Genomic DNA, 11,428 nt, shown 5'->3' on the forward strand with positions numbered 1-11,428 from the left:
TTTTTTTTCTGGTAACTATTACTTATTGATTTATGTTGCAGATTATTGAAATAATCAATAGAACTTGAGTCGAAGCACTCGTAATTTATAAATCGTTTGTTTATTTGTACCTATACGAGCAAAATTGTGTAATTATTCCTTTCTGACCCAAGTCAATTTTGGGTGTTTTCCTACATTTTCAGTTAGTGTCTTATTGCTCAAAAACCATTTATTCGATTGATATGGTTAAGACCTTGTTTTTTAGAAAATGCATGTGGCTATTTTTTGGTGTAAGTTGTATTTCAGTGCTGCCAACGGGTGGGAAATTGTTGAGGGAAATTTAGGGGTGAAAATTTTCCAAAAAATCCCTAACCGTATTTCAAAATTTTTTGTATCTATCACCACTGCTGCCATATGGGTTCAAATCACCTAAAAAAATTCTGTGATATGTTGACAAGGTACAGTGAAATCCTGAAGTCGCTGGCTTTCATTCAAAGAGGTAAAGAAAAAATTCTCTGTCATCATACATATGAAATTTTGACACATTTTATGCCTCAGAAGCAAAAATCAACAGATATGGCGAGGCTACAGCTTCTCTAATTATCCTATTGAAATTTTTCGTAGTGCGTTCTGTAGGGCAAAGAGGAAGCTTTCAGGTAGTGGTTCATTTGTCTGAATGTAGCCAAAAAGAGGGTAATAATAAAGGGGAAAAGGGAAATTTTCCGAATTTTTCAACTAAAATTGGGAATTAATTGTTTCGGCTGGAAACACTGCCATCAGACAGACGAAAACTATCTGAAAATAAATCTTAGTACCCAAGAGTATATCCTACAAGTATCACGGCGATATCTAACAAAGTAAGCATAAAATAAAATAAAAAATATCTCATTCTAACTCAGAAATTCACCATTTTCTTACCATTTACAGAACATGGTTTATTATAAATCTCAACTGTAGTTCCCGTAATTATTCTAGTGATACTTTTCATGATGTGCTGTGTAGGATAAGGACGAGGCTTTTAGACACTGGTACGTTTGTTCTAATGTAACCAACAAGAGGGAAATAATAGAGATAAAACAGATAATTTTCCCAAAATTTCCCCGTTAAATCTGGAATTAAAATTTTCTGTAGCTGGCAACACTGCTACCAGACAGACGCAAACTACCTTAAATTAAACATTGGTACACCACTAATGTATCCTACAAGTATTATGGCGAAATTTAATGAACAAAGCTTCTAATTACCAAAAATATATTACTGTAAACAGAAAAGTAGGAAAAAACTAGAAAAAACAAGGGTTAGAACTTAAATACAATTTTTCATGCGTCCCCTAATTACTCCATTGTAACGATCTGTACTCGCGTTTGTTCAGTAAGAACAAATGTTCGATTGGCGTAAGCTGACTTGCACTCGGACGTATACATACGGATTTATAAACAAAAATTGCCCAAACTTAGGGAAATTTTAATTTCCCTGATTAGCAACACTGCGCGCAGGCCCGTCTAATTGATGTCAACAGTTAGGTATCCATCCGAGGTATCTACCTGACAAGTCTTAAGGAGGTCTCTCTACAACGAAGAAAGCTACAGGGAAAAAAGAAGTAAAGGAAATTCGAAAATTCTCGAATTTTTGACTGGGGTGGAATTTGAGAAGGGAATTCGACACCAGAAGAAAAAGAAATTAATATGATAAAGTATGGTCCAACCACATTTGGCAAAAATAAATATCCCGATATCTTAATTAGTATCCACACAGGAGCAGATTAAAAAAAGTGACACACCCGTGTGTGGCACTTCGGCCACCTGGGTCCTAAAGGGTTACGAGTGTATATTTGATTACATTATTTTGACTACTAACCCGTGTTGTTGTGGTTATAGTCTTGACTAATAATAATATCGTTGTTGTAAACAATAACTTTATAGGAAGATTTTCTCTCCTTTTTACAACTTAGTTCCAACACTGTTGGTGAGAAATGCAGGGTGTTTCAAAATGAATATCGGGGTTTTAAGTCTTCGTATTACTTATTACATTTTACGTACAACTATAAACAATACATCAAGTGAAAGAGCACCTCAAACAGTCTTTGTTGCAAGTGTTCGATGTGAGATTCACTCGTCACACGGCACACATCTAGTCGATAGGCGAGAAAGGCCCATAAACTTTCCACCATATGGCACAAAACACATTCAATTTAGGGGAGTCTCGTTTCAACTGTAATATCTCCTGAGGATTTACTGACGGCCAGATGCCAACATTATGAGTGTTCACATTAGCTCTTAGGTGAAATGTCGATTTATCACTGAAGACGACACGATCCAGAAAATCTTCATTGTTATGCAGCAATATTTCACTTGCGAAATTGGCACGTAAACCGTACTTTGTAGGCTTTAGACCTGTAGCAACTGCAAACGTCTCCTTAATATTCTTCACACAGACGGTTGCACTGTAACTACAGATTCAGTCTTTATTAAAACACAAAAAGCTTTCTGCTCTCTAGTCTCCATCTTTGCTACTTGCTCTTTCTAACGGCAGACAGAAGAAACAATGCATGTGCATGCGTGTGTACAAAACTGTTTGAGTTGCTTTATTTCATATAATATTTAAAATTGTAAATTAATTGTAATAGATACTACAAACTTTCAAAACCCTAATATTAATTTTGAAATACCCTGTATTACTTCAAATTGTGTCGTCCTATATTCATGTGTTGTATATACATATCATCAGGGCCGATCCCAGGCAATTTGTCGCCCCGTGCAATGGCATAATTTGCCGCCTCCCCCTTTCTCCAGAAAGAACAAATCTTAAAAGTCATGATTTTAAGTATGCTACTCCAGCATGAACAACGAAGGGGAGGGTAAATGCAGTCGCACTCAGAAAGGCTTAAATACTTTCTAAAAATACAATACAGTTGTGTCTGTTTTTCTCTTTAAATATTAATCTATTATGATAGTGAAAGATAAAGCAAACACACCTACAGAGGATAGATGGTAATCCTTTTTATAGAATTCAATATCGAGCTTCAATCTCAGTGTATCAGTTTGCAATTCCAGTGCAACTAGCTCTTTTATCTTTATTTCTTGATTTTTCTTCTACACCTGTTAACATTAAAAAAAAGAAAAACTTGTTTCTATCTTCAATGATAAGGAACTTGCTTCTGACAAAAACAAGATTAGTTATCATATCAAAACTGTGGTAAATGGAACAGATATTCACTACTATTCGATGATTGAAATCTTGCATTTGACAACAATCAAGCAATTTGTACTCGGATTTATTTGACCATTTGCTTTAGCATTGTCCATGTGACCTTAAACCAATGCGACTGAAACATAATTTATGAATGTAGTATTCAAATAGGTCAACTTAGTAAATGTAACAACCATCATCATGAAGTCTGTTTCCAACAAGAAATATTTCATTTAAATAATATACTTATGACAGAAATTGCCGGACCCTCCAAACTTCCGCTCCATGCAAATGCACGTGTTGCATATATGGTAGAACCGGCTCTGCATATCATATATATCTAGTCGACAAATTATTTATATATGATATTTAGAAAAATACTATTAGGCAAATTAGTATTAGTTTTTATCTTTAGACAAGTTATTTGAATTTTATACTGTTCGTGACAATGTTTTCGTACTTATTAACGAGCTGCTTTCACGGAAAAACAAAATTTCATTTCTACTTTTATTTCTTAGTTGATATTGATGAAAACTGCTGAAACCCGAATTGTTAGTAGGTATGCTATTCATAGAAATTGTAAAATATTTGTAGCGTATCAGTATCTAGCGTTTAATTTTTGTTGCATTTTACGGTAATTATACCTACCTAAAAATATTTCATACTTAAATAGACGTAAGATGCGTTACAAATGACTATTTGAAAAAAAAAACGAAATTTAGAAAAAAACGAGAGGCAATGTTTTTTTTTCTAAAAAAACGTACATTTCTGAAAAAATACGAACGGTTTTTTTTTTTTCTATTTACAACACTAATCATGAGTGACATCCTAGAGGGTATGCTGGCAGGAAAGAGAGGGAGGGGGCGAAGGAGGCTACAATTGATGGACGATATCAAAACAGAAAAATGGTACGTGAAGACGAACAGGTTAGCGGAAGATTGTGAAACATGGAAGCTTCTCCGTTGCACCAATTGACCTGCCAATAATGGCAGAATACCTATGATGATGATATTTTTATCTCCCGGTAAAAATATGTAGTTGTAAGAATATGATATGAGAAGGATTTCAACATTGATAACCATACAGCAAGCGGTATTGTGGAATCGATTCAGCGTCTTAAGAAAATATTGCATCTTCTCCCGTATCTCTCTATTAAGATCGAAAGTTATAGAAGTTTATTAATTAACAGTTTTCATCTTTCACTATATCTCTATTGCATCCAGAGTTATGGATCTGCCTCGATGTTGAATGTTTGGAAGTCTACCGTAGTTTCACAACTGTAAAACGAAATCCACTTGTTTTTTAAAGTAACCACCCAACTGTGGAACGAACTACGCTTTCTTGGATTGTAGACTGAATATAAAAATCCGTGCTAAGTACCAAAAATGGAAAAGTACGGTTTAATGAAAAAAAAAATGTGATCTATGTGCCTAATGTTACTCAGTAAACAAACTGGCTATCTAGTATCCACAGTGGAAGTAGCTCAAATAATCCCCAGAAGAATGTACGTGCCTATTTGTTCCATCAGTTCTGAAGTAACATCTGGGCTGTTTATTCAATATTTTCATTTCGGCATTTAGCAGGGATTTTATATTCAGTCTACGACTGAAGGTTCAAAAAATTAGTACAGCCATATATGGATTTAGTGATTACTGAAGGGACACACTTGAGAGATAAAAAATAAATAAATAATCTTTAATTTATTTCACAAAAGCTGTGATATCTGTAGCTTTAGTCTACAGAACAATGCTAACTTAGAAGATGCAAAATTCATGTACTCTTTTCATTTTAGATTTAGTCACATTATCATATCTTGACTACGCTTAATAAACATGAAATTCTAACAATGTACAGAAGGCAATACCTATACTATTGTCATGTAATTTACAAAGATATTACCAAAAATTGCTTCTTACTGTATACCCTCACTCTACACATAATTATTATACATAGGGATATTCTTTATAATAGATTCATGTGCCAAAAGAAATTCATTCTTCACGACTGCAATGACAGATTAAAATGGTAATTATTTCTTTCTATTTAGGAATCGGGAGCAATAAATTCTAACAATCAGATTAAGATAAATGTTGTCTAAGCAGATTTGTTCTTTATTGTTTCAATGTCCTCTCTTGGCAGAACTTAAGTGTATTTTGTCATGTAATATGTCATGTATATTTTTGAAATTTCCACTCCAAGTTCAGTTTGGTTTGCTGTATATCGTATGTGAGATAATAGTATATAGGGTTACCTGACTTCTTTCTTATTATATAAAACTTGTACCGGTATATAAAACTTGTACATTTTTCTTTATTTTTTGTTTAATTCTTGCCTATCACGTAACAGTTTCAACACAATAATTGTGGAAGTCTGATGAAGACACAGTTATTGTGTTGAAACTGTTACGTGATACTGTTTTTTTTTTTTTAAACATATTATCACACAGCCTTGCTCAATGTGTTATTGTGTATTCATTCTTCTATATTAATTTTAAGAGTGCACCCGAACGCCTGAATGATCCTCTTGAATACATGCCTACTCTAGGCAAATATGTGTGAATGGTTATTTTATTAAATGAAATTGCAATCACATATTTATATTGATTGGTATTTCTATAATTACAGATGGAATTGCAGTTCTTGAAGAAACAATTGAGGAAAACGGAAACACCAGTGACGATAGCAGCAGTACCTCAACAGAACTATGTGATGAACCAGATCACCTCAGTGATTTCGATTCCGAAGAACCGAGTGTGAGTGATACATCGTCGTCATATAGAAGAGAAAGTCCACAACAATCAACACATATATCTTTCTCCTCCGCTAAAAGTCCAGAAAGTTCTTTGAAAGTTATTTCTGCAGATGTGGAACCACCCCTTATTTCTGTGAAAGAAGAAAATGGAGAGATTGAGGAGGAGAGCTTGAAAGAGAAAGAAGTAGAAAAAGAAGAAGCGAAAGCGAAAACTGGAAACGAGTGTTTAGATGTAGTACACTCGGAAAGTATATCGTTACGTTCTCCTTCGCCTATATCTGATAGGTTATCTTCAAATGAAGATACATTTGGTAGTTTGTCGCCTGGTATACAAGACGAAGGCCAAGATCTTGCATCTCAAGTAGCAGAACTAAATATTGTAGCTGAAGAAAGTGAACCTAAGGTTGAGCCTCTGACATCTCCACATTCAATACCATCATCTCCTGAAGTGAAAACTGAAAGTGAAACTCGAGAGTATGTTTATTCACCTCTATATAGGAAAGATTCGTCTAGTCCTTCGAATGTTGAGGCTACCAGTGTTTCGCCTTCATCTCCCATTGAAAAGTCTGTCGATGATACTCTTTATAAACCTTCAGACTTTCCGTCACCTGTACATTTCACCGAACTATGCCTTGAAGATGTGACTGCAATTACAGAGTCACCTGACACTATTGAGGAGTCTAAATTGTCTTCCATTGTTTCTCCCCATCTGCAATCTCCATTATCTCCGTTATATCCAAGTGGCATTAGCAAAGAAATAGATACTTCATTAGACAACAGAGAAGCAGATATTACGAATGAAGAAGATGATGGTAGTAGAAGTCCTAAGTTCAATGTTGAAGATTTTAGGAACAGATTCTTCAACATTGTGTCTCCAACGTCACCAATAGAATTACCCAGTGCTATTGTAGAAACTTCGTCAGCTGTCACATCACCTCCAAAGTTGAGTAAGCTAAGTCCAAAAGACGATGATAAACTGTCTCCTGAGCCATTCCGACTAAGTCCTATAATAACGCTTTCACCTGTAGTTTCCAAACAATCTCTCGAAACAGAAATTTCTTCTCTTCCTACGAGTCCGAGAAGATCCCCTGTTATTTTCACGGAAGAGTCGGAACCAACTACAAAATCAGTAAGTATAAGAGAAACTACTCGCACGAAAGAAGAACATTCAAAAACAACTAGGGACTGGAAAAGGTGGACAATTGCAGAACCACCTACATGGTCTTTCAATACTGTGTTCTGTGATATTCTCTCAGGTAGCAGTGAAAACAAAGGTAGTGTAGGACGCAACAGTGATGAGCAAGAAGCCGACGAGACTTCAGAATCTGACAAACTTGGTGTGCCTAAAAAGGAAACGACTACCGGTAGTCGAAGACTGGTATTTTCTCATGTAACGTTTCCTGAAAGCCCGTCTTCTGAAGATGTTGACTTGAATACCAGTGCTGCTAAAATTTTCGAAGAGTCTTCTAAGGAATTTGTCGGCAGCTCCAAAATCCAATACTCTCTAAGTGTTCCCAGTAAACTGAAAGAAATGAAAGTGAATGGGTATATTCCAGCTAGTGATGACAAAGAACAGACATCAGACAATCTCGGGAAAATTTCAGTGCCGGACTCTTCTAGTGGTGCATCTAGAAAACTCGGTTTAGATGTAGCAACGCTCAATCGAAGGGATTTGTATCGTGATCATGGACGAAGAAATAGTGAAAGAGCCCTTCAAATAATTCAAGAGAATTCTGAAATACTTCAAAGAATACTGCGTCAAAGTAAAGCAAAATTAGCAGAACAGCATGAATCGTCACCAAGCGCTACGTCTTCCGCTGAATCAGATTCTCCTTCGGAAAGCAAACCAGATGAATTGAAAGAATCTGAAGAAAAACCCGAGAAAACTGAAACTTCTTCAAGACTGAGCTTCCTCGGAAGCACTAAAGAAGAAACTTCTACAGTTAGTAGTGACGAACGGTCTGTTTTACGCTCGCGAGAAGATATTAGAGCCATTGATTCGTCCCCTACTTTTACCAAAAGAAGTATCTTTGATACAAGCACAATGTCCACCACAAGTCACTACACTAGCATCACGTCCTCTAGTTCCTCCATACAAAGCCCGTCAAAAAAAGACGTTTGCCATTTTAGAAGACCACTTTCATGGGTCTCTGATGCAGATTTTGTTGAGCCAATCTTATCTACACGAAGGTCTTCTGAAGATACTTCATCTTTGTTCAGGAAATCTAATTACTCATCTAAATTGTCTCCACCAACCACTACTGAAGAATCATTAGTACCAACATCATCCCCAATTACAAATGTGAAATACACTTTTCCCACATTACATCTGCCTCTTTCACCTGATATTTATACCAGTAGTAGCACAACTAAGCCTTCCAGTACAATTGAAACATTTTCAGTTCCGCGGAAAACAATAATATCTCCCATTTCCCCTGTTTCTTACTCTTCTTCTTCTCGGCCATCTTCAATTACGTTAAGTGAATTCGAAAGAGACAATAACAATTACTCCAGACGGAGAGATTCCGAAATTACAAGACATTCGGAAATGAAGTATAAAGAAGAAGATTCGAAGCGGAAATTGCCTGTTGGAACAGCTTTAAGTTCTTCACCGCCTTGGAGACCTACCCCGTGGAGAAGAAGTTCTGTAAATATTGATCTTGAGTCTCCCACGTATCGGAAACCAACTTCACCACCCCCATCGTCACAACCTCGAACTTGGCCACGTACTATTACAAGTCCTTTATCTCCTGATTCTTCACGGTACTCTTTCAGCAATCACTCATCCTCAATTTTAAGGTCAAAGACTGAAACATCTCCAACATTTTCACATTTCAACGTGGAATCAAGATTTAGGAGATCGTTCAAAGAAAAAACTTCACCTGTTAGCAGTTCACGTGAATTCTCTGTCACACTTGGAAGTCCTACTCGTCCGATCACATTTAATCCTTTCCCTTCAAGAACATCAAGTAGGCAACCAAAGGAAGTTGGTGTAAAATTAGGACTTTACTCTTCACATGAAAAAAATAAAGAAAGTCCAATATCCTCGAGACAATTTTTAAAATGAATTACGTTTATATAACGGGAAAAAACTGTGTGAGAAAAAATTATTAGAAAGTGAATGTTAGAAAAATTAAGCCGAAGCATGTGGTAAGTGCTTCCTTAATTAGAAGTGTTTACTCTATAGGGTTCCTCAGGGACAATCAAAGTAATTTTAAAAAAGAGTAATAAGCAGATAGAGACTGTGTTATTGATATAGACAGTAAAACATTGTAATTTGGCAATGTACTTGTATGTAAAATTAACTAGATAACTAAGAGAAACATTTGTTCATCTTATGCCAAAACTGATGTAAGGAATGCATGTTTGTAAAGAATTTGAGAGTTGTGTAAAGAATTTCAATGATTGTAAAGCTGGAGTAAATGCTTTAAGAAAAGTGATCAAATTTCATTAGAATGCAATGTAAAGTACGCATTTCAAGTCCTAAGAAAAGATATTAACGGCCTACAAAACATTAAAACTCTTGTTTTCGTGTACGTTTTCAACATTCCTATTTAAATGTAATAAGGTTATAGTCCATTACAGTTCCTTCCTATCTACCACAGATAACATAAATGTACACAAATTGACATATACATATAAATAGTGCCTGAAAAAGATTCAATCACATAAATGAAATTAAGAAGAAAAGATATCTGAGAGATAGAGCAGTATAATTCTGGCAATCACTTCCAAAAACTCCATTTTTCTTCGTACCTCAATTCGTAAAAACCCCAATCTAGCATTAAGGACACGTGATCTTTCAAATGAATTGAATGTTCAAGTGAATCTTTCAAATTAATTGAAACTAATCATACCTTCTAAGTGTCTCCGTTACTTATATTTCATTATCTAATCGTGTTTCAAAGGAATGTAAGTTGATTCTAAAGATTACAATTGTAATCCATGATGTACATGTTGTACTTTAATTTTCAACTATTCAGGTACAGTAGGTGCTCATGGGACCTCCATATTCTAATTTGTAAACATGCAGACTGTAATGTATGATTCAATTCTCTGTGATAGATAACTAAAAATAATCATAAATATTTCATTTATATGCATTCCGTTGTGTATCCTAAGTCAATTTATTTCGCACTATCTTCTAATGAAATTTAAAACATTATAAATACATGTTGTAATCTTTCCAATAAAAATGCCACTGTACAACTTCTTGCATGTGGTCCTCGTATCTGTAATTACAATGGCTGGTCCATAATTACCATATTGTGGATCAATATGTAATTTTTGAATTCCATATTATAAAAAGGAATATTGTATAACTTCTTAGATACATAACATTAGTATATAAAATAATTATATGCATAATCCTTGTATTGAACCTTGGACCAAGTATTACTCACATGACATTCCAGATAATGGCAAATTCCTTTTCTCCCGACTATGCTGTATTTCTTATCCTCGAAAATTATCCGTCTTCAGAAGATTCATGTTGTGTATAGCACCTGTTTCCATGCCATAATAGAGTGCCTCACAACCCTTATTTACAGTGGCGAATTATTTGCACTAGCTTGATAGCTATGTAAGTAAAATTTTTATAGTTTTTCACAAACAAGTGTTGCAGAATGTGGAAGTGAGAAAAGAATTAATGCTTTGTATTAAGACTTTAGTCTACAAGTTGTACATGCAAGTACAAGTCAATTGGCTTTCCTTTGGTCATAGTATTCTGAGCTTGTGAACTATCGGTGCATAACAGAATGAAGTTACATATGAAATACAATATAAAGAATGACAATATTATTAATTTACGTATAGAAATCGTCTAGGTTTTTGTATAAATAGATTATAAATGAATTTGAAATTAAATATAAAACACATATTGCGTACTCAGAAACTGGCACGACAAGATCCTACTGCCCTATTCAGTCATTTGCTGTTAAACTTAAGTTGCATCATTACAAGAAGGTAACGTGATTTGATCAGAAATCCATTATGTAAATACAGTCTTAAGCCTTCCGTAATTTACAAACATTGTTTTCTTTTTTCTTTTCTTTTGTTTCTCAAATAGGTCAAACTGACGTAAATACTTTGTATACTTATATGCATTTTTGTCTTGCTCAAAAACCATGCAGCTATGCAGCTGTTGAACTGTCTTTTTTTAAAAATTATATTTGGCAGTTTGACTTCATGTATAATAATAATGAAAGAAGAATGGATTCAAATAACGCAATATAATAAACATAAAAGTATTACAGATGTTGTTAGTACTTATTGCAAATCATCCTTTTTCCAGTAATATTTAGATTTTTAAATCTGTTTCTAATGTACGTCAATGTACGTGCAGGGAAACCTAAGAATTCTTATATATATATATATATATATATATATATATATATATAGGAGATGTGTTTAAAATGTATCGAACCTTATTTTTTTTCCAGCGTAAACCAGTGAAGCATGGGATACTTTTTTTAGTGTAGATGTAGAGGGGATACTCATGCACAGTCGT

At 34.7% G+C, this 11,428-nt stretch overlaps 1 protein-coding gene across 2 annotated transcripts in view; it reads left to right on the top strand.

Annotated features, from left to right (window-relative positions):
* LOC145673192 (uncharacterized) overlaps positions 1-11,175 on the top strand; it is a 473,383-nt gene extending 462,208 nt beyond the window's left edge. For both annotated transcript variants that reach the window (XM_081742659.1, XM_081742660.1), the window contains one exon: positions 5,793-11,175. In XM_081742659.1, coding sequence (XP_081598785.1) covers positions 5,793-8,986 — 3,194 coding nt within the window. In that variant the 3' untranslated portion in view covers positions 8,987-11,175. The remainder of the gene's footprint in view (positions 1-5,792) is intronic.
* Positions 11,176-11,428: the final 253 nt, after the last annotated feature.

The sequence above is a fragment of the Thermobia domestica genome, chromosome 16 (genome assembly GCF_964235325.1).
Source record: "Thermobia domestica chromosome 16, izTheDome1.hap1.1, whole genome shotgun sequence".
In the NCBI taxonomy this organism is placed as follows: Eukaryota; Metazoa; Arthropoda; class Insecta; order Zygentoma; family Lepismatidae; genus Thermobia; species Thermobia domestica.